At 48.0% G+C, this 24,491-nt stretch overlaps 1 protein-coding gene across 4 annotated transcripts in view; it reads left to right on the top strand.

Annotated features, from left to right (window-relative positions):
- LOC130126138 (NACHT, LRR and PYD domains-containing protein 12-like) overlaps window positions 1–23,479 on the top strand; it is a 29,177-nt gene extending 5,698 nt beyond the window's left edge. Inside the window, exons 5-9 of one of the 4 annotated variants that reach the window (XM_056295509.1) lie at window positions 3,019–4,822; window positions 5,359–5,532; window positions 12,902–13,075; window positions 13,247–13,293; window positions 22,792–23,479. In XM_056295509.1, the coding sequence (XP_056151484.1) occupies window positions 3,019–4,822; window positions 5,359–5,532; window positions 12,902–13,075; window positions 13,247–13,293; window positions 22,792–23,318 (2,726 nt within the window). In that variant the 3' untranslated portion in view covers window positions 23,319–23,479. Of the gene's footprint in view, window positions 1–3,018; window positions 4,823–5,358; window positions 5,533–6,035; window positions 6,653–12,395; window positions 12,699–12,901; window positions 13,076–13,246; window positions 13,294–22,791 lie in introns of those variants that run through there. The other 3 variants (XM_056295510.1, XM_056295512.1, XM_056295511.1) reach the window with 3 other exon arrangements.
- The last annotated feature ends 1,012 nt before the right edge of the window (window positions 23,480–24,491 follow it).

Genomic DNA, 24,491 nt, shown 5'->3' with positions numbered 1-24,491 from the left:
AGTCATCTACTTTTTCCCACACACAATACAAACACAATATACAAATAAGGGGAAAAAAACCATATGAAAATTACACACACACACACACACACACACACACACACACACACACACACACACACACACACACACATACTCAGACTGCTCAGAGCCCCCTCCCACAGGACCCATGGTTGGTGTCGCTCAGATATTTAATGGGGCAGTTGAGCTTGCACATCTCGCTGCAGCCTTTCAAAGTTGGGTGGTGTAGTAGACAGAGTGCATCTCATCTCTGCAGCTACATCCACTCACCAACACTGCTTTGACTTCATGCACACAAGAGCACTAAATCCACTTTACACAAGTATGTCTTTCCTTCTTCTTCTTCTTCTTCTTCTTCTTCTTCTTCTTCTTCTTCTTCTTTTCTTTTGTAATACCCCCTTCCTTTCTGGTCTTCCTCCCACCTTGTCTGCCATATCTCCATTCCTTTCCTCTTAATCTCTGCTTTTCCTTCTCCTTTTCCAAGTGGAACTCACACCGGTATTTGTTTTTGCAATATGTGTTCCCAAAAGGAGCCAACAGATTTAAAGCACACTGTGAGATCTCTGGGTACTCTTCTGTTGCTCCAAACCAGAATTCCTCCATCGCCACTCGTGAATGCGGTCCCTGTTGTGTTCTGTCACAGCTCAGTTCAATCAGCTGTTCAGTAGCAGTGGCAGGTGGGTCCACCGAGCCTGCAGCACAGTGGAATGGGTCCCTCACCCAGTCAAACTTGGACATATCCAAGTCTGGAAAGTAAGTGGGAAAGTGCTCTTGTAGGCGTTTCAGGGGCTGGCACATCATCTTTGCGGAGCACTGGTCATCGATGCCGTGTCTGTTAGAAACTTGCTCAGCTGGGGGAAAGGGGTGACGTTTGCTTTTGGAAGGCTTTCTCTCCACAATGTGAGTTTCCTCCTGAATCCATCAGCACGGTCACTCATCTGCACGATATTCTTGTTTTTCCCTGCATGCTTATCTTCAGTTCATTAAGTTTTCCAGAGATATCCGTTACATACGCAAGAGGAGCATTTTTTGCTGGTCACACAGAAAGTCGACAAAATCTGTTTGGTTTTTTTTCACATCAATGAAAAACACCAACAGTTCATTTCTCAACTTAAAAATGGCTCCAGCACCCTCCCTCTCCACAACCACCCTGCCTCTGTGTGAAAGAGCAAGTTGTCGTGTTCAGAGCCCACATCACCACATAGTTTAGCAAGTAGACCTGCACGCAGTGGATGTGGTTTGATGTGGTTCACCATGGCTTCAACCTGCTGCAGAACGTCTGTGATGGGCACACTCAGTTCCTTAGATGCCAGTCGCTCACGATGAATCATGCAGTGATTCCACACGACAGAGGGCGCCAGTTCCACGATTAACGTACGTAGGCCTGCTCGCCGCCCCGCCATAGACGGAGCCCCATCTGTACAAAACCCTACCATACGCTCCCATGGAATGTTGTTGTCTCCATATAGTTGTGGAGACATGGTACATTGCCTTGGCAGTCTCTTGTTCAGGAAGAGGGAGACGGTACAAAATACCCTGGTGAATAGCATTCTCCTGCATATAATGAACAAATGTCAAAGCCTGGGCATTTCTCCCTTCTGTGCTGACATCCGTTTGTAGAACATAGGCTGGGGAATTTCGTAGTCGGTCTGTTAGTGTGCTCTCTTGGTCACTAGCGATGGCATCTATCCTTCTTTTCACTGTGTTATCAGACGATGGTATTGTCTTCAGTTTTTGCACTTCTCCCTCCCCACACATCGTTTTTACCATTTCAATGGCAGCTGGCAATATCAAAGTCTCAGCGATGGTATGTGGCTTCATAGCCTTTGCAACAAGACACTCGTCCACCTCAAAAGATGCTTTCAAGGCTCACTCACTGACAGTCGTTGTCTTTCTGAAGTACACTCGCTGCTTATTCAGCTCAGCATATTTCTTTTCAAAGAAAGGTTTTGGTTTGCCTACATATTCTTTATGCCGTGTCTCAAAATGTCTCTTGAGCTTGTTGGGTTTCATGCTGTCCATAGACAGGACGTTACCACACAGCAGACATGCGGCCTTTCCTCGTTGTGTTCAGTTATGCTAGTAAATCCAAACTGAAGGAAGGGTTCATCGTGTTTTCTCTTTCTTTTTGGTGTCAGTTTCTCCGTTTCACTCAAAGATGTGGAGGGCACAGGTGGGCGAAGAAATCTTTCCATTTTCCATCGCTCTGATTTGCTTACAAACTTCGCTCGCTATTTGTTTGAGATTGGGAATCTGCACATTGGTCACGTGTGATGGTGTGAATCAAGATATGCCGAGAACTCGATTTTTATGAGGGGAAGTGAGTTGTTTTAAATCGTGTGTGTTGTTTTTATTATCATAATAATTATTATTTGTATTGATGAATTACTAGAAATTTTAGGCAACCCCATTTCAATTCAATGCGACCCCGCTTGGCGTGGCGACCCCAAGGTTGGGAACCTGTGATGTAAAGGGTCAATAGAGACAAAGTGGGAGAGGAAACTATTTTCAAACTCTGTTGAAAATGTAGATTTATCAAAGGAGGTTCAGACAATCTCCATTTGGATGGTAAATAAAAGAAATCTAATGGATAATCTGGTTAAGCTATTGGTTGGATGATGTGGGTGTAAAATGCTGATGACATTGGTTCACATCAGAGCAATAATACCAGAGAGAACCTCTTTAAGACATCATCACTGTCCCCATAATCCCAGTAAAGAGCTCCTAACTAATACGTGGTTACTACAAGAGCTGGAACAGCAACCATCAAAATATTATTACAGTAGAAATGAAGCAGGTTGTTTGTGGAAATGCACTTGGATAAATCTACCCTTTATATAAATTAATTACATGTCTTCATTGTTTGTCTTAAATCAGACTTGCTTGTCCATCCACCAGTGATGAGCTGAAGTAATACTATGGAGCTTGGTAAAGTTTCTGTTTCTCACATTACAGTAACATCCATTCACTGATTCCCTGGTTTATTTGTTTATTCAGAAAACCTTGTTCCCATGTGCCGGAGTAACCTCAAAGCTGCTCTGAAGGAGAAGTTTCAGTGTTTGTTTGAGGGCATCGCTAAACCAGGAGAGTCAACACTTCTGAATCAGATCTACACAGAGCTCTACATCACGGAGGGAGGCAGTGGAGAGGTCAATAATGAACATGAGGTCAGGCAGATTGAAACAGCATCCAGGAAACCAGCGAGACCAGAAACACTGATCACATGTGAGGACATCTTTAAACCCTTACCTGGACAAGATAAACCAATCAGAACATTGATGACAAGGGGAGTGGCTGGCATCGGTAAAACAGTCTTAACACAGAAGTTCACTCTGGACTGGGCTGAAAACAAAACCAACCCCAATATACACTTCACATTTCCATTTACGTTCAGAGAGCTGAATGTGCTGAAAGATAAAAAGTTCAGCTTGGTGGGACTTCTTCATCACTTCTTTATTGAAACAAAAGAAGAAGGAATCTGCAGCTTTGACGAGTTCCAAGTTGTGTTCATCTTTGACGGTCTGGATGAGTGTCGACTTCCTCTGGACTTCCAGAACAATGAGATCTGGACTGATGTCACAAAGTCCACCTCAGTGGACGTGCTGCTGACAAACCTCATCAAGGGGAAACTGCTTCCCTCTGCTCGCCTCTGGATAACCACACGGCCTGCAGCAGCCAATCAGATCCCTCCTGAGTGGGTTGACATGGTGACGGAGGTGAGAGGGTTCACTGATCCACAGAAGGAGGAGTACTTCAGAAAGAGATTCAGAGATGAGGCGCAAGCCAGAAGAATCATCTCACACATCAAGACATCACGAAGCCTCCACATCATGTGTCACATCCCAGTCTTCTGTTGGATCACTGCTACAGTTCTGGATCACGTGTTGGGAACAGATGAGAGAGGAGAGATGCCCAAGACCCTGACTGAGATGTACATCCACTTCCTGGTGGTTCAGTCCATCCAGGGGAATGTGAAGTATCATGGGAGATCCGAGACAGAGCCACACTGGAATACAGAGAGCAGGGAGATGATTGAGTCTCTGGGGAAACTGGCCTTTGAACAGCTGAAGAAAGGCAACCTGATCTTCTATGAAGCAGACCTGACAGAGTGTGGCATTGATATCAGAGCAGCCTCAGTGTACTCAGGAGTGTTCACACAGATCTTTAAAGAGGAGTGTGGACTCTACCAGGACAAGGTCTTCTGCTTTGTCCATCTGAGCATTCAGGAGTTTCTGGCTGCTCTTTATGTCTTTCTCTCATTCATCAAAACTAAAGCCAATCTGCTGTCAGAAACCCAGTCAACCTCCTGCAGGTCTAAACCACTTGGAGATGAACGTAAAAAAACAGACCTCTACCAGACAGCAGTGGACAAGGCCTTAGAGAGTCCAAACGGACATCTGGACTTGTTCCTGCGCTTCCTCCTGGGCCTCTCACTGGAGCGCAGTTGGAATCTCCTACGAGGCCTGCTGGGAAAGACAGGAAATAAGTTAAAGACCAATAAGAAAACAGTCCTGTACATCCAGGAGAAGATCAGGGAGGATCTCTCTCCAGAGAGAAGCATCAATCTGTTCCACTGTCTGAATGAACTGAATGACCATTCTCTAGTGAAGGAGATCCAACAGTACCTGACATCAGGAAGACTCTCCACAGACCATCTCTCTCCTGCTCAGTGGTCAGCTCTGGTCTTCATCTTACTGTCTTCAGAAAAGGAGCTGGAGGTGTTTGACCTGAAGAAATACTCTGCTTCAGAGGAGGGTCTTCTGAGGCTGCTGCCAGTGGTCAAAGCCTCCAGTACAGCTCTGTAAGTGTATAGATTATATTTTTCCATTAGTGAGAAAATATTGTTTCATTCCACTGATGATTGATAGTGTTACTGGGGTTACAGGTTCTAAAATCAAAAGTATTAAAGACATTAAAATGATAGAATAATTACAGCTATCAAAACTGTCGTTGTAATAGTTTTAAGTAGCAGTAATCATAAAACAAGCAGGTAGTAGTGGAATCAGCAGCAGTAGTAAAAGCAGTAATAGTAGTAGTAGCAGTAGCATTAGTCTAGTAGTAGCAATAGTATTAGTAGTCACAATAGTAGCAGTAGTAGTACAAATTGTGTTATAACAAACAGCCATTGTAGTTATTGTAGGACTACTAGTAAAAGTAGCAGCAGTAATAGTACTCTCCAAACTGTTGTCATGATGAAAACAAGTAGTAAAATCAAAAGTATTAGATCCATTAGTATATGATAGAGTGATATACATGTGTGTGTGTGTGTGTGTGTGTGTGTGTGTGTGTGTGTGTGTGTGTGTGTGTGTGTGTGTGTGTGTGTGTGTGTCCATTCAGGTTGAGTTCCTGTAATCTGTCAAACAGAAGCTGTGAAGTTGTGTCCTCAGTCCTCAGCTCCACCTCCTCTAGTGTGAGAGAGCTGGACCTGAGTAACAATGATCTGCAGGATTCAGGAGTCAAGCTGCTCTCTGCTGGACTGGGGAGTCCACAATGTAGACTGGAAACTCTCAGGTCAGTCTTCCTAAACCTCTTCAACACAGGACCACTTCAGTCCTCATTTACATCCACTTTAATGGCAGTCACTACATCCTAACCTGGGTGGTGTTTTCTCTGATTGGAGGAATAACAAAGCAGGTGTAGTAACCAGCTCTGCTTCTACTTCCTACTTCCTGTCAACCACTTCCCATGAGCACATCCACCAGCAAAGAGGTCCTGTCAGTGCATCACACATCAATATAGTTTTGTTTTCAGAGAAAAAAGTGAAATAGTCTAACAGGCATAGCAAGGCCTCCCTTCTGACCATATCCAGCTATATATTTATAATTCATATTTCTTGTTTCAGTCTGCAGTGTAACTCTGTTTTCACCTGACAAATACTGCACTGGTTCTGGTTATATTGTAGTGTATCAAACACAACTTAAATACACATGTGCTTGTATGAACACATGAATGCGAGGTGGTAACCCTGTGTAGAGGTTCATGGTCTAGTGGTCTTGTCTATCTTTTAAATGTAGAGGTGGAGGCCACAGGTTCGGGGGTGAAGAGCAACTTCATCTTCCTATTACAGACATACTGTAGGAGTGGAGGAGGCATCACTTCCTCTGGCAGTGTGTTCACACTCACATCTCTACTATGGCAACACAAAAAGATGTATTGACCTCTGCAGCTCTCTGAGCACACAACGTGTGCTCATCACTGTGCCCCCCTAAGAACAAAACATGACAGTGTGTTAATGACATCATCTATCTGATGTGTAGTCGTCACATGATCTGTAAAGGTGTGGGGTTCTTGTTCACTGCTGGGTTTGATGCCTCTCTGTGGGGCTTCATGACTGTGTGTTGGCTCCATTAACATCAGAATGTCCCTCAAAGCTGCAGATGGTCAGTACCCTCAGCCACATGCAGGGTCCGAAATTAACTTTTTGGTTCACCAGCCAAATGTCTGGTAGGTGAACATTTCTACCCGCCAAACTTTTTTTACCGGCCAAAAAATAAAATTAGATTTTTGTGTTGTGTGTCATACATACAGTTAATCTGCATGGTAACACATTATGGTGGTGAATAAAAGCAGTGGTCAGAGCAGATTGTAAGTGAAAATTAATTGCATTTAATTTTGTATTGATAATAAAACAGTGCAACAAAATAACATGCCTGTATGCATTTAAATTGAACTTCAAAGTACAGGTTCAAAGTATGGGTCCCACCCCGAGTCAGTCGTCCTCACTAGACTCCTCCCTTTCAGTCCCCCCCCCCCATCTTATTTTTGTCCATGAAGTCTGGTCTTCTGCTGCTTATGGACTCCTGGTGCCACAGCTCCACAGCACAGGTGGGGTTGTAGTCCTGTATGCTTGGAGAAGACAGCTGAACCAGGAGTAGGTCTGAGAGGGCGCCAGTCTGTCTTCACCTGCTTCCTTACATTGAAACCCCGCTCACACTCTGCTGTGGGGGCAGGCAGGGACAGCACCAGGTCTACCAAAGCCAGAATGTCTGGGCATGAGGACTGAAGACTGCTGTTGATGTCACACCAGCTGGTCTTCTTAAGGGTCTGGGGCTCTAGATAGAAGTTGGTCTTTAGGATGGTCATACCTTGTTTTGTACTTCAGTATCACAGCCTGAGTAGCGGGCCTCTGCAGTGGTGACAGCTGACCTTTGCAGACAGGCGGAGAGGTTGCTCAGATAGGTGAGCATGTCATGGAGGAAACCACAGAACTGGACCACAACAGTCTCCCTGGCGGTGCTGAAGAACCTCCTTGCTTTGGCCTGCTGGACAGCCCTGCCACCTTGAGCATCAGGAGATTGAATCTGAAATACATTAGAAAACACAGACAAATGCAATTAGCCAGTTACTTCTTTTCAAATAACTATATTACCTATTCTATAATGGCACATTTTCATAGTTCCATCAACAAGTCCATATTAAATTAAAATTTTTACTGTATTACATTAATATTTTCATTATTTTGACAAAACACACATTGACAAATTACTTTGGTGTAGTAAGGCAAACTAGAGACACTACCTGTTCCAGGTACTGAATGATTCCTTTGTAACCCTGTAAGAAGTGGTCCAGCGCACGAAGCAGGTGCCCTACGCCAGTAATGAGAGACAACATCAATGAATCACACAACGCAGATGGAAACGTGCCGCGGCAGCCATTTAGTTAAAACAGGAAGAACAACAGAGACTACAACACAGGCAGACCGGAAGGGAGGCTTGGAAACTATAGCAACCACAACCAATACTGGCGTCACCCCTTTTTTTCCAAAAAGACCCCCCCCCCTACTCACAGTACAACAATAACAACACAGAGCGCCAGGCAACATCACAGCTCAGGCTATATAACTAGGCCTGTAAGGTAAGACAAAACATTATCACCAGTACACACAAACAACTGGCCTAAAGTTCAAAGTCCTCTAAATGCCGTGGCAAGCGCCGGAGACGCGCCGAGCGTCGAGGTGCAGCATCAGGTGCAAGAGCAGGCACACACTCACCAGGGGAGCTCCCCCCAGGCTCGACCTCGACTGGAGGCCCAGTCACATCCCCCAGCCTCATATCGTTATCACAAGGCAGGCAAGGTGCGGGTGGGGGCTCGGCAATGGCTGGCGGTATGTCAGGGCAGTGCGGGGCAGGGTTGTCCAAGTCCTCATCAGACGTGAAATCGTCTGCGAGGGGTTCACAGGCCATAGAGGGACCTTCCACTTTGTAGCAGTCACCCAGCCTGACCCTGTAGGAGGTGCGATGGAGTTGAGACCCCGTGAACTTCTGGATATTGCACCATGAGCCATCCACGCTCGTGACGAGGTACCTGTCACGGGCCTTTGACTTATTCCAGTCACCATACAGGTACACCAGTTCACCAGGTCGAATGGCGGGACGCACGGCCACACGACCAGAGGGCACCTTTGACTTCATGCTGTACGGATGGTTGGTGACACGCTCCGAGTGTTGTTTCAAGATGAGGTCCTGGTCGACCACAGGCAACTGCCTACGGGAGAACTGGTCCCGCTGAAGCAGCATTTCACGGGCAGACAATCCACGCGACCTAACACGACTGTTCAGGTTGGCCGTAGCAACAGAGAGTAACAGGGGAGTAACAGCCCTACAGTTAGAATCGAGACGAAGAATCTCCCCCTGAATCTCTTGAACAGCCTTCTCCGCCACTGGGTTCTTATTGACATTCTTGGCGTTGCCCACCTCAACAACTAGTCTGTGCATAGCGAGGGCCCCATCCCCTGCCAATGCAGCAAAACCAGGGGCAGGGTCAGTCCTGATCAAAGCAAAGGGACCGTCGAGAGGGCACAGACCCACACATAAGTGGGTTAAAGCGTCCCTGATAGTGTCTCTGCGCTCGTCATCGATGAGACTCCATCTGAGGTCAGCGCACTCTGCTTGTATGGAAAGCCAGGCCGACCTGTTGATGAAGGGCAGAGGTAGGACAGGTCCCATGTTCACCCTGGCCTGGAACGGACCCACAACGCCGTTATATCCTTCAAAGTGGGGATCAAACACTACATCAAACTCTCTATGCAGGGCGCGGAACTCATCTCTGATGTCAGCAGGCATGATGTTATCTGGACCCAGAGTGACAAGGTCAGAGGACAAGGCTGACATGGTCGCCGGGGCCGGATTGGGGGGATCAGCTGGCACAGCGGCGTCACTGAGTGACAGGACATATGTGGCGCAGACACGGCATAGGTGGTGGCTTTTCTGGACCAGCCGCAGCTCGTGGATCTTCCCGGACACACCCCGTAGCAAAGTTGGGGCAGGACACTGCTGTGTGTCAGACTGGTCACATGAGACATCGACATGTGGTTCAACAGTCAGTTCACAGTCCACATTGCACATCTCAAGAGGCAGCTCGAGCTCGATGTACTCCCCTGGCCACACAGTAGATTTATCCTGAGTGCGGAGCACGTGCGCGTCGTACGGCATGCCTGACCATTGGTGTTTGTAGGGTGCCGTAGCAGTATATGTATCCTCGCCCAAGCTGATTTGGTGTTTGGCTGGTCTGATGGAGACGTCGTTCTTTTCCATAAAGGAAATTCCAGCCAGGATGTCAGAGTCGAGATTCTCAATGACGAGGCCCTCAAAATAGAGGTCATGGCCATCTCTCTGGAAGTGTGTCCGTGTCTCTCCCAATACTTTCACAAGGGACGAGCCATCTGCTTAGAATGCGGACTGCGTACTTCCTGTGATAGTGACGCCCAGCCTGGTCGCGCATGAGGCCCTCATCATGTTGCCTGTTGCCCCACTATCAACGGTGAGACGCACAGGTCAGTGTCCATGGAAGGCATCAAGGTAAGGGGACTGTTTACACGTTTCACACCACTAGATGACGCTGGCTCCCCACTAACACACTCCTCTACCTCATCATCAGTCTCGACCTGCACTCCCAAAACCTGGCGCGACTTTGCCATGTACATTTTATCTTGGGGGGGCAGAAAGGAACATTTGCTGAGGAAGTGATTATCAGGCCTGCCGGCACATTTACAAAGGGGACATGACCTCCTTGTCCGGACAGGGGTGGATTGCTTTGACTTGGGGAGTTCAGACACAGCCCCGGTGCACTGAAAGCTGTAATGTAGACGAATAGCTTTCCATATGCTGTCAATAGATGTGGAGTTTCTGACTATGCTGTGACGAGAGATTACAGGACAATAATTGGCTATCTGTCCCAACATTAGCTCTCAAAAGAGTTCACCGTCTCGGTCTTTGTTAAACACCACTGCTTCGGTGCTCTGTGTGTCGCCATGCTGCCAACTTAGCTAGCACAACTGTGTCTGAGCTAGCCCAGCTGCGTCTGGTGGTAGACGTAACTACCCTGTGATTCCCCTGGAAGGGCTACCGCGATTAATTCGGTAAATATCAGTCCTCGGGACGTAAGTCTGGTAAGCGCTGCCACCACGCCAGTAATGAGAGACGACATCAATGAATCACACAATGCAGATAGAAACGTGCGGCGGCAGCCATTTAGTTAAAACAGGAAAAACAACAGAGCCTGCACCACAGGCAGACCGGAAGGGAGGCTTGGTAACTATAGCAACCACAACCAATACTGGCCCTACCCTGCGGATGCCATCGATTCGGGTAGGCACCAGTGGTGTATGGCAGAGAATGTGGAAGCTGCTGATCAAGTTAGCTCTGTTCAGTGGGCTGACGTGATAGAACGTGTACAGCCCACTTAGGTCTTCAACCCTCTGGTATAGATTGTTGCTGCGGATGGCATCTCCGAAGGCCAATTCAAGTTGGTTTGCCATGCAGTGTATGCCAACAATGTACTGCCGGTGTGGGTTCCATTTCTGCTCTGGTACAATATCGACTCGGGGTCCTTCGACTACATATGATGTCACAGATTACGTTGCTAGCTAGCATTGTTTAATGCTAGCTATATAGTTATTTAGCTGTGTTTTTACAATCCACGTTGACATGGAGTTGGTTAGTAAAGTTGCGAGGCCGCAGGCCCGAGCTGCCTCTAAGGAGTGAGGCCGCAGGCTCAGGACCCCTGGACGAGCAAACGCGCACGAGGGCCGAAGGCCCGAGCAGCGTCTAACATCAATCTACTGTTTCCCTCTGTTCCTAAACTGAACTAGCCCGTACCCGATCATAATGCATGTAGTGATGTCATCTGTGGTCGCACATCCTGTAGGGTGAGTAGATCAAGTACCGACACCGTTCCTGCTAAAGGCGACTGACGACACCATTCTGGGCTCCTGTCATTACCGCTGCCCAATCCGTGGCCACAGCAACAAGCTTTCTGTCCCAATCTGAGGACACCTTCTCCATCATGCTGTTGATGGCTGTTGTGACATTTGCTGCATCTGCCTTCTCCACCGTCTGGATGCCCACAAATGTTGATTCGATTTTCCCTTCATTTCAGTAGCAAAGATAGACCAGCTCCTCCTCCTTCATGGCACTATCAGTTGAGCCATATGCCAGAAGAGACAGAAACTTTGCTCTCTCAATGCCACCTCCATTTTTCTGCCTCTCCATTGCTGCGATGTATCCCATGAAGGTCCTGGCCTGCTTTTCATTTCTGTAGGTCGACCCCACAGCCTTTGCTTTCATCCAAACTGCAAAAAACAAAGCATGAAATTAGCCTACTTCATAATGGATAGGAGTCTATACATAGCTTGTGTAAACTAGGTTATCTTCATAGCTAGCTCCATAGTTAGCGTCATACAAGTTAGCGTCATAGCTAGCTCCATAAGGTCAACGTTAGCATAACATTAACACAGTTTAAGTTGTCTCTATTCTGCAATGAGTCCTGAATGTTAATGAAGATAAATAAGACTTACTCGCACAAGTCCGAAAGTGGTCTTGCCTTCTTCCCTATAGAGGATATGCATTGACGTCACGTTCCCACTGGGACACGCCCCCTCAGTCGCAGTGAATGGTAAAACATTCCACAACATGGCTGCTTCTGGTAGGGGAAACAGTGAAACCGGGATTATAATGCAAGATTATCTGCTTAGATTAAAGGAAGTTGGACTTGACAGTGACCCGTACAGTTTACCAAATAACCAGTGGTCCATGGACACTAACATCTGTGTTATGCTCATGAACCAGAACCCGACCCGTGTGGCGAAACCCAAGGCAGGCAGACACAGGATGACAGTTCAAAATCCAAAAGGCGGTTTTATTGGGGGAGGGGATTAACAAGGAAGGGAGATAACAAATACTGCCACTAAATAATAAATGGAATAGAGTGGGGGGAATGTATGGTACAAAAACGTTCTGTTAGTGGGATGTGTGAATAAACTATGTGTGGTGTCCAGTGGTTTGCATATATAACTATGTGTGAGTATTTTTAGCCTATGTGTGGTGCGGTATGTAAATGACAAGGAAGTGTTGAATAATGTGCGTGCACCTGGCAAGCAAGTCCTGTCCGTGATGCCAAAAGGGGTTGTCCGAGGAAGTCCGGGTCCAAGATCCAGAAGGTCAAGTCCGAAATGAGGGGTCCAGGTAGAGGGACACTGGGGAGATCGCTGGAGAGGTCCGGGGAAAAACGTGACGGTCGCTGGGGACGAGGGAGACGCGGGGAGCCGTGGAAGTCGCGGAGGGAGAGTCTTGGGAGGAAAAAGAGAGATACTAATATTAGACACTGGGGAATAAACGGAGGAAGTGCAAAATGGCTGCCGTGCACCACCCAGGTGGTGCTACACATTGGTGGTGGTTGAGGTGAGTTTTCCCCTTCAATGTGAAGCGCTTTGGCTGTCCAGATAAAGTGCTGTATAAATGTAATCCATCATTAATGTGTGTGTGTGTGTGTGTGTGTGTGTGTGTGTGTGTGTGTGTGTGTGTGTGTGTGTGTGTGTGTGTGTGTGTGTGTGTGTGTGTGTGTGTGTGTGTGCGTGTGTGTGCGTGTGTGTGTGTGTGTTCAGGTTGTCGGGCTGTCTGGTCTCAGAGGAAGGTGTTTCTTCTCTGATCTCAGCTCTGAGCTCCAACCCGTCCCATCTGAGAGAGCTGGACCTGAGCTACAACCAGCCAGGAGACTCAGGAGGGGAGCTGCTCTCTGCTGGACTGGAGGATCCACACTGCAGACTGGACTCTCTCAGGTATGGACCGGCTGGATGACCCTCACTCATCATGTCTTCTACAAGGATGTCTCCTCCTACTCTGATGCTGGATCAGACTGGTTCTTCTGTAACAGGACAGGACTGATACTGGGTGGAGGTGTATTAGATGGAGGAGGTGCTGGTGTGACTGTGTCTCTCCTCCACCCCCAGGCTGGACCATGCTGGAGGGTGCTGGTTGGAGCCAGGTCTGAGGAAGTGTAAGTTGTGTTTAGTTTCTTCATGAGAACAAAGCAGATCACATTCAGCTGTTTAGATGGAGAGTGGGTCCACACAACAGTGTGGGACATCCATTCATTCACACCCTGCTGGGGAGGAAGATGAAGGTTGACATGATGGGTCTTCATCACACTGCTGAGAGATTAACAGTCATTAGGTCTCATTATCAAGGAACTTCAACACTAATGTGTGTGTGGTTCTACATGAAAAGTGGATTTATCACCGTTTTCACACATCTGACAGAAATGTATGAAGACCTGAGACCACACCTAAGATGTGTGGAGCCTCCACAGCGCCACCTTTATGCAGGAACCTTCACTTTTATTCATGAAATAGTCTTATTTGAACAGACTCTGTCCTCTAATATGGACATATGAAGAAAGATGAACAAAAGACTTGAGAAAACATGTTAGCTAACAATACTGAAGTGAGATAAAATGTTTAGAATGATTAACAGACGACTGGAAACACTTCCTGTGATTGTTTCCTGTGTAATATTCATTTAATTAGTGAAAAAGAAGATTTAAAGGGACACAATACTGTAAAGTCCCCGTGTTAAATGGGCCCACCTTGTGTTGTAGAGGATTTGACAAGAGCGTCTTTTCAGGGACAGGACGCATTTTTGATTTTTTTCCTCCTGGGAATGACGAGAGACTTTTGAGTTGATTCTGATTCCCCAGAGCCCCGCTGTTAAAGTCTATTAAGACTCTATTGAGACTCTATTAAGACTAATATTACTATTCTGTTAGGGCTAATATTAATTCATTCATCCATCATCAGCCACTTCTCCGGGGTCGGGCCGCGGTGGTGGCAGCTAGCTAAGTAGGGCACTCCAGACGTCCCTTTACCCGGCAACGCCCTCCAGCTCCTTCTGGGAGATCCCAAGGTGTTCCCAGGCCAAATTGGACAAGTAGTCCCTGCGGCGAGTTCGGAGTCTACCCCAGGGTCTCCTCCCAGTTGGCCGTGCCCGGTAAACCTCCAAAAGAAGGCGCCCAGGAGGCATCCCAATCAGATGCCCGAACCACCTCAGCTGGCTCCTTTTGACGCGAAGGAGCAGTGGCTCTACTCCAAGCTACCTCCGGATATCCGAGCTCTTCAGGCTGAGCCCAGACACCCTACGGACGAAACTTATTTCAGCCGCTTGTATCCGCGATCTCACCCTTTCAGTCATTACCCAAAGCTCATGGCCATAGGTGAGGGTTGGAACGAAGACTGACTGGTAAATTGAGAACTTTGACTTCCGGCTCAGCTCCTTCTTCACCACAACGGTCCGGTACAACGTCTGCATTACTGCTGATGCTGCACCAATCCACCTGTCAATCTCCCGCTCCATCCTACCCTCATTCGTGGACAAGACCCCGAGACACTTGAACTCCTTCACTTGAGGCAACAACTCATCCCCAACCTGAAGGGAGCAATTCACCATTTTCCGGTAGTGATCCATGACCTCAGACTTGGAGGTGCTGACTCTCATCCCGGCCATTTCACTCTCAGCTGCAAACCGCCCCAGTGCACGCTGGAGGTTGCATTCTGATGAAGCCAACAAAATCACATCATCTGCTAAGAGCAGAGATGCATTTCTGAGGTTCCCAAAACGGACACACTGCTCACATTGGCTGCACCTTGAGATCCTGTCCATGAATATCACAAACAGAATCGGGGCAAATCTCATACACACCTGGCACCTTGCCACTGAGGAGCTTTTTAACTACCTCAGAGGCCTCTGCTGGCCGCCTCGGTCTTGTCGGCGTCGTCGGCCTCTGGGTCATCCATCTGCCCATCTGCCAAAGCTGCTCTGCCCCTTGGTCCTGCGTCCTGGTCCCCCTCCGGAACAGTTGCATCCATCGGTCCAGCCCTCGGGCCATCACCTGAGATCCCGGGCCCCATTCATCCTCTCCCTGACCACTGGGTCCCGAGGCCCTCCCAGACCCTCTTATGTCCATCCTTCTTGGGTGTTCTTGGTTGTTTTTTTGGGACGTCTGGAATCCGTCCCTTGGGGGTGTCCTGTCATGAATGTGTGGTCTGGGTCGTCGGGACTCGCCCGTCCCCATCCTCTGATTGGGGTTTCGGCACACCTGTGCCCAGTCTCCCTCCCCTTTCTCCAATTGGCCATACGGTACCTGCGTCCAGTCTCCCTGATTGGCCCCGCTAGGTATATATTACCCCTGGTTTCCTGGGTTCCCTATCAGATCGTTTCACGCACTCACGAAGACTCCTGGTCACCGGAAGTGCCACATCCTGTTGTGAGCTCTCCCCTTTGTCTGTACCTGCTATTTGTAAGTGTTTGTGTAATTAAAGAGCCAAAGAGGAACGTTTATTATATGCCGGGTTTAGGCAGGGACGAGGCTGTCGGACAGGCGGTGGGCTTAGCAGGGGCATGGCTCTCGTACCGGCGGTGGGCTTGGCACGGTCATGGTACTCGTACAGGCGTGGTGCAGGTAATGGCAGGGAGGTCAAAAGGCAGTGGGCTTGGCAGGTCCGTGGTACTCATACAGGCAATGGCAGGGAGGTCAAAAGGCGGTGGGCTTGGCAGTCTCGTGGTTCTCGTACAGGCGGTGATCTTGTAAGGGTCATGGTACTCGTACAGGCGTGGTCCAGACAATGGCAGGGAGGTCAAAACACTTGAAGTGGTGCGACGATCTGGCATCGTCTGGAGAGCAGAGCGTCTTCTTATCCTGGCCGAGACGGGTTGATCGGCCTGATTGAAGATGCAGGTCAGGTGTGAGATTCAGGTGAGATCGATGAACCAGATGAGCTAGGTAAGGCAGTGGAAGAGGCCTAATGAGGGAGGGGCTGATGAGGCAGGGACGTGACAAGACCCCCCCCCCCACACTAGGAACAGGCAGGGTTCGTAGGAGATCAGAGGCGGGTAGGTGAGAAGACTTGCTTCGAGCGCACACCGTGCAGGCCTGGACGTAGTCGTGGGTGTCTGAAGAGAAGGTGGGCCACCAGAACCGGCGCTTAAACAGGGTACGGTTGTTTCCAGGGTGACAGGCGAACTGAGAGGTGTAAGCCCACTGGAGAACCTGGGTACGGACCTGGTCAGGCACAAAGAGACGGTTAGAAGGACCGTTACCTGGGTTGGGCTGAGTCCTCTGGGCGTCCCTCACCAATCCAACCTCTCAAGGTGAGCGTGCCCACCTTGCATGCAGAAGGGAGCATTGGCGCTGGTTCAGCTGTGTCCTGTTCCGGTGGGGCGGACTGAGCTTGCAGGCAGTGGGACGGCCGCAGGGCAACCATACTTCGGAGGTGGCGGCGGCTGGCCGCGGGGGAGACAGACCTCGGACGTGGCGTGGCAGCCGCGGGGGATACAGACCTCGGACGCGGCGCAGCAGCCGCACAGGATACAGACCTCAGCGGCAGCGGGATGGTCGCGGGGGAGACAGACCTCGGACGCGGCGTGGCAGCAGCGGCGGATACAGACCTCGGACGCGGCGCAGCAGCCGCGCAGGATACAGACCTCAGCGGCAGCGGGATGGTCGCGGGGGATACAGACCTAGGGGGCGGCGCAGCAGCCGCGCAGGATACAGACCTCAGCGGCAGCGGGATGGTCGCGGGGGATACAGACCTAGGGGGCGGCGCGGCAGCCGCGGGGGATACAGACCTCGAAGGCGGTGTGGCAGCCGCGGGGGATTCAGATCTCGGAGGTGGTGTGGCGGCTGCGGGAAAAACGAATGGGGCCAGGGATTCCAGGCAGGCGGCATGACGGCTGGGACCAATCGGGAGCTGACCAGGATGCAGGGCCTCTCCGGTGGATGGGCAGAAGGACAACGCCGACAGCACCGCTGTGGCGAGAGGGCCGCTGGGGTTGGGGATGCTAGGTTCCCACCTGGGCTGTACAGGGGCATGACTAGGTTCTGGGGCTTGGACTGGGGCCTGGGCCGGGTTTTGCTGTAGTAGCGGGTTTAGTTGAGCCATGAAACTGCATGAATTGCTGGGTTAGGCCCTGTAGGCCTTGGTTTGTTAGGGCCGCTCGAGTGGTGAGGGTTCCCACGCTGGCAGAGAGGGCTTGCATATAGAGGAGGCAGCATCCTGCAGGGTGGTGTCATGTCTCCTGATCAGGGTTCCTTGGCCGGCTATGGCAGCACATAATGCCTCAACGTCTGCTGGGTCCATGTTGGCCAGATCGTTCTGTCAGGGATAACAGGTGTAGGCCCCAAAATCAGAACGAGACACAGGATGGGGGGGGGGGCGAAGAGGCACGTTTATTGTCTGCCGGGTTTAGGCAGGGACAAGGCTCTCGTACAGGCGGTGGGCATGGCAGGGTCGTGGTTCCCGCACTGGCGGTGGTCTTGGCAGGGTCGTGGTAAGTGTACAGGTGTGGTCCAGGCAATGGCAGGGAGGTCAAAACACTTGTAGTGGTAGGACGATCTGGCATCATCATGGAGATGCAGGTCAGGTGTGAGCTCTGGAGAGCTCCAGGTGAGGTCGATGAACCAGATGAGCTAGGTAAGGCAGTGGGAGCGGCCTGACGAGGGAGGGGCTGACCAGGCAGGGATGTGACAAATAAATCCATCCATCCATCCATCCATTATCCGATCCACTTATCCTGCTCTCAGTGTCGCGGGACTCTGGAGCCTATCCCAGCAGCTATTGGGTTGCAGGCGGGGAAACATCCTGGACAGGCCGCCAGGTCATCACAAGGCTGTTGGTGCTGTTTTTTTAATTACTTTTGCAAATATTGAGGTTAGAGTAAGTCCGATATTGTCCTTTTAGGAACTCAAGTACACTTGAGACAATCTGGTCTCTGAAGACAACAAGAGAAGATGTTCTGCACCACTTCCAGTCACAACCAGTACATTGTACTGACTGTACACAATGTTTTTATGACCAGTCTGGGTATTTGTCAGAGAAGATATTTTAATCTACACTCTCGCTAAACACAACCCAGCCACTGAGGATGCACAAGCCAGTGCATCCTTAGTGCCGGTCCCAAGCCCGGACAAATGGGGAGGGTTGCGTCAGGAAGGGCATCCGGCGTAAAATCTTTGCCAAATCAAATATGCGGATCATAAATAAGACTTACATACCGGATCGGTCGAGGCCCGGGTTACCAACGACCGCCACCGGTACTATTAACCAGCAGGGTGTCGGTGGAAACTATGCTACTGTTGGGCGAAGGAGAAGGAGAGGAGGAAAGCATGTCCAGAGGCAGCTAGAGAGGAGGAAGGGTAGGCATGTGGAGGTGAGAGTTGGAACTTTGAATGTTGGCACTATGACTGGTAAAGGGAGAGAGCTGGCTGACATGATGGAAAGAAGAAAGGTAGGCATACTGTGTGTGCAAGAGACCAGGTGGAAGGGGAGTAAGGCCAGGAGTATCGGAGGTGGGTTCAAACTCTTCTACCATGGTGTGAATGGGAGGAGAAATGGGGTAGGGGTAATTCTGAAGGAAGAGTATGTCAAGGGCGTGCTGGAGGTGAAGAGAGTGTCAGACAGAGTGATGAGTATGAAGCTGGAAATTGAAGGTTTATTGCTGAATGTTATCAGCGCATATGCCCCGCAAGTTGGGTGTGAGATGGATGAAAAAGAAGAATTCTGGAATGAGTTGGACGACATGGTGGAGAGGGTACCCAAGGAGGAGAGAGTGGTGATTGGAGCGGACTTCAATGGACATGTTGGTGAAGGGAACAGAGGTGATGAGGAGGTGATGGGAAAGTATGGAGTCAAGAAGAGAAATGTGGAAGGACAGATGGTGGTCGATTTTGCGAAAAGGATGGAAATGGCTGTGGTGAATACATATTTCAAGAAGAGGGAGGAACACAGGGTGACGTACAAGAGTGGAGGAAAGTGCACACAGGTGGACTATATCTTATGTAGAAGGCACCATCTAAAAGGGATTGGAGACTGCAAGGTGGTGACAGGGGAGAGCGTAGCCAGGCAGCATCGGATGGTGGTCTGTAGGATGACTTTGGAGACCAAGAAGAGGAAGCGAGTGAAGACACAGCCGAAGATTAAATGGTGGAAGTTGAAGAAGGAAGACTGTTGTGTGGAGTTCAGTCAGGAGTTAAGACAGGCACTGGGTGGTAGTGAAGAGTTGCCAGATGGCTGGAAAACCACTGCAGAAATAGTGAGGGAGACAGCTAGGAAGGTACTTGGTGTGTCATCAGGACAGAGGAAGGAAGACAAGGAGACTTGGTGGTGGAATGAGGAAGTACAGCAAATTATACAGAGGAAAAGGTTGGCAAAGAAGAAGTGGGATAGTCAGAGAGATGAAGAAAGTAGACAGGAGTACAAGGAGATGCAGCGTAAAGCAAAGAGAGAGGTGGCAAAGGCAAAGGAAAAGGCGTATGGTGAATTGTATGACAGGTTAGACACTAAGGAAGGAGAAAAGGACTTGTACCGATTGGCTAGACAGAGGGACCAAGCTGCAAAGGATGTGCAGCAAGTTAGGGCGATCAAGGATAGAGATGGAAATGTGCTGACAAGCGAGGAGAGTGTGCTAAGAAGGTGGAAGGAATACTTTGAGGGGCTGATGAATGAAGAAAATGAGAGAGAGAGAAGGTTGGATGATGTAGGGATAGTGAATCAGGAAGTTCAGCGGATTAGCAAGGAGGAAGTGAGGGCAGCTATGAAGAGGATGAAGAATGGAAAGGCAGTTGGTCCTGATGACATACCTGTGGAGGCATGGAGATGTTTAGGAGAGATGGCAGTGGAGTTTCTAACTAGATTGTTTAACACAATCCTGGAAAGTGAGAGGATGCCTGAGGAGTGGAGAAGAAGCATACTGGTACCGATTTTCAAGAACAAGGGCGATGTGCAGAACTGTAACAACTACAGAGGTATAAAGTTGATCAGCCACAGCATGAAGATTTGGGAAAGAGTAATAGAAGCTAGGTTAAGAGGAGAGGTGACGATCAGCGAGCAGCAGTATGGTTTCATGCCACGAAAGAGCACCACAGATGCGATGTTTGCTTTGAGAATGTTGATTGAGAAGTATAGAGAAGGCCAGAAAGAGTTGCATTGTGTCTTTGTAGATTTAGAGAAAGCTTATGACAGAGTGCCGAGAGAGGAGGTGTGGTATTGTATGAGGAAGTCAGGAGTTGCAGAGAAGTATGTAGGAGTGGTGCAGGATACGTATGAGGGAAGTGTGACAATGGTGAGGTGTGCGGTTGGAATGACAGATGGGTTCAAGGTGGAGGTGGGATTACATCAAGGATCGGCTCTTAGCCCTTTCTTGTTTGCAATGGTGATGGACAGGTTGACGGACAAGATCAGGCAGGAGTCTCCATGGACGATGATGTTCGCGGATGACATTGTGATCCGTAGCGAGAGTAGGGTGCAGGTCGAGGAGAGCCTGGAGAGGTGGAGGTATGCACTGGAGAGAAGAGGAATGAAAGTCAGTAGGAGCAAGACGGAATACCTATGCGTGAATGAGAGAGAGGACAGTGGAATGGTCAGGATGCAAGGAGTGGAGGTGACAAAGGCATCTGAGTTTAAATACTTGGGGTCAGCTGTCCAAAGTAACGGGGAGTGCAGTAGAGAGGTGAAGAAGAGAGTGCAGGCAGGTTGGAGTGGGTGGAGAAGTGTGTCAGGAGTGATTTGCGACAGAAGGGTACCAGCAAGAGTTAAAGGGAAAGTTTACAAGATGGTTGTGAGACCAGCTATGTTATATGGTTTGGAGACAGTGGCACTGACGAAAAGACAGGAGGCTGTGCTGGAGGTGGCAGAGTTGAAGATGCTAAGATTTTCACTGGGAGTAACGAAGAAGGACAGGATTAGGAACGATTATATTAGAGGGACCGCTCAGGTTGGACGGTTTGGAGACAAAGCAAGAGAGGCAAGATTGAGATGGCTTGGACATGTGTGGAGGAGAGATGCTGAGTATATTGGGAGAAGGATGCTGAATATGGAGCTGCCAGGGAAGAGGAGAAGAGGAAGGCCAAAGAGGAGGTTTATGGATGTGGTGAGGGAAGACATGCAGGTGGCTGATGTGACAGAGGAAGACGCAGAAGACAGGAAGAAATGGAAACGGATGATCTGCTGTGGCGACCCCTAACGGGAGCAGCCGAAAGTAGTAGAGTAGTAGACTCTCGCTAAACACATTATTTATTATGATTCATATTATTTATTATGATTCACATTATTTATTATAGTTCATATAATTTATTATGATTCATATTATTTATTATAATTCATATTATTTATTATGATTCACATTATTTTAATTCACTATTTATTATGATTCACGTTATTTATTATAATTCACATTATTTACTATAATTCATATGTATTACGATTCACATTATAATTCATGTTATTTATTATAATTCACATTATTATGATTTACATTATTATAATTCACTATTTATTATAATTCACATAATTTATTATGATTCATATTATTTATTATAATTCACATTATTATGATTCATATTTATTATAATTCACATTATTAATTATGATTCATATTATTTATTATAATTCTCATTATTTATTATGATTCACATTATTTATTATAATTCACATTATAATTCATATTATTTATTATAATTCACATTATTATGATTCACATTATTTTTTATAATTCACATTATTATAATTCATGTTATTTATTATAATTCACATTACTTATTATAATTCACATTATTTATTATGATTCACATTATTTAGTATTATGGCGGCACGGTGGTGCAGTGGTTAGCACGGTTGCCTCACAGCAAGAAGGTTCTGGGTTCAAGCCCCGCGGTAGTCCAACCTTGGTGGTGGTCCTGGGTCGTCCTGTGTGGAGTTTGCATGTTGTCTGTGTGGGTTTCCTCCAGGGGCTCCGGTTTCCTCCCACAGTCCTAAGACATGTAGGTCAGGTGACTTGGCCGTACTAAGCTGTCCCTAGGAGTGTGTGTGTGTGTGTGTGTGTGTGTGTGTGTCTGTCTCTCAGCCCTGTGATGGCCTGGCGGCCTGTCCAGGGTGTCTCCCTGCCTGCTGCCCATTGGCTGCTGGGATAGTCTCCAGAGTCCCGCGAACCTGAGAGCAGGATAAGCGGTCAAGATAATGGATGGATGATTTATTATATTTCACATTATTTATTATATTTCACATTATTTGTTATGATTATTATTTATTCTGATTATTATGATTATTATTTATTCTGATTATTATTATGTTTATTATTTATTATGAGTGACATTATTTATTATGATGCGTGTACACACAGAAACACTCAGCAGGAATACAATAACAAAGAGTGCTTTGATTATTTGTGTAAACAGTTAAAATAATGTGTTAATGTCAAACTGTTCAGTTGAAATAGACATGTCCAGTTGTCTTATAGAGCTCTTATCACGTTTAGTAGAAGCTGCGTTTTAAACAAGATGCACGTGCGGAACATGTGGCAAAACAAATACAGTACACGAGGACACCTACACATTCATGAACATATTGATAGATGAGCTCCAACCTGTGACTAAATCAACACAAAACAAACAGAAGAGGAATATTAGATCAACACCCGCTGCTGTATTGTGTCTTGTTGTCTCCATCAGATGCCTGTGAACTCACACTGGACCCAAACACAGCACACAGACGCCTCCTTCTGTCTGAGAACTACAGAAAGGTGACATGGGTGAAGGAGGAGCAGTCGTATCCTGATCATCCAGACAGATTTGACTTCTGGACACAGGTTCTAAGTAGAGAGAGTCTGACTGACCGCTGTTACATGGAGGTACAGTGGGAAGGACTTGTTCATATAGGAGTGACTTACAGAGGAATCACAAGAAGAGGAGGAGGTAAAGACTGTCATCTTGGATATAATGAAAAGTCCTGGAGTCTGTACTGTACTAGTGATAGATACACTGCCTGTCATAATAATAGAGACACAAAGATAAGTATCTCCCCCTCCTCCTCTGACAGAGTAGGAGTGTATCTGGACCGGTCTGCTGGAACTCTGTCCTTCTACAGAGTCTCCTCTGACACCCTGACACACCTCCACACCTTCACCTCCACATTCACTGACCCTCTCCATGTTGGGTTTAGGGTGTGGTCACGTCGCTCCTCAGTGTGTGTGTGTTAGATGGAGGAGGTAGAGACGCCTCCTGTGTCCTGGAGGAACACTCACACTCCTGCCCAAACACACCTGCTGACATGATAGATCACTCTGTACACACACACACACACACACACACACACACACACACACACACACACACACACACACACACACACAGGTGTAGTTGGGTCCGAGGTGTTTGTGTTATGTGGGAAATGAGATCAGGGAGTTTTTCAGCAGGTAGAACCAAGTTATTAAAGTTATACAAGTCACTTTTAATCCTGCAGCTTTTCACATGATTCTTACAATAGAATAAAGTAGAATAGAATAGAGTCGTGTTGTTTGTCTAAAGGAGCTTCATTATAATAGATAGCTGGTAATGCTTTTCATTTGGCATGTTATTACTCTCATCGCTGCACCATAAACATCTATACTGCTCAAAAAAATAAAGGGAACACCTAAAAACACAATATAGACCTCGATGAATGAAATATTTCAGCTGAAAATCTTTATTTATCAGACAGAGGAATGTGTTTAGAGCAAAATAACCTAAGAATGATCAATGGAAATCAAAATCATTAGCCCATTAAGGTCTGGATTCAGAATCATACTCAAAATCAAAGTGGAAAATGAGAACATAGGCTGATCCAACTTCTGTGGAAATTCCTCAAGACGATTCAAAATGAGGCTCAGTAGTGTGTGTGGCCTCCACGTGCCTGTATGCACTCCCTACAACGTCTGGGCATGCTCCTCATGAGACGACGGATGGTCTCCTGAGGGATCTCCTCCCAGACCTGGATCGGGGCATCGGTCAACTCCTGGACAGTCTGTGGTGCGACATCGCGTTGGCGGATGGTACGAGACATGATGTCCCAGAGGTGCTCGATTGGATTCAGGTCTGGGGAACGTGCAGGCCAGTCCATAGCATCAATGCCCTCGACATACAGGAACTGCTGACACACTCTGGCCACATGAGGACGAGCATTGTCATGCATGAGCAGGAACCCAGGGCCCACTGCACCAGCATATGGTCTGGCAATGGGTCTGAGGATCTCATCCCGGTACCTAATGGCAGTCATGGTACCTCTGGCTAGCACGTAGAGGTCTGTGCGGCCCTCCAAGGATATGCCTCCCCAGACCATCACTGACCCACCGCCAAACCGGTCATGCTGGAGGATGTTGCAGGCAGCAGAACGT

Source organism: Lampris incognitus, chromosome 16, assembly GCF_029633865.1.
Source record: "Lampris incognitus isolate fLamInc1 chromosome 16, fLamInc1.hap2, whole genome shotgun sequence".
Taxonomy (NCBI): Eukaryota; Metazoa; Chordata; class Actinopteri; order Lampriformes; family Lampridae; genus Lampris; species Lampris incognitus.
The sequence above is the reverse complement of the archived record's forward strand: the minus strand, read 5'-3'. Positions and strand labels throughout refer to the sequence as shown.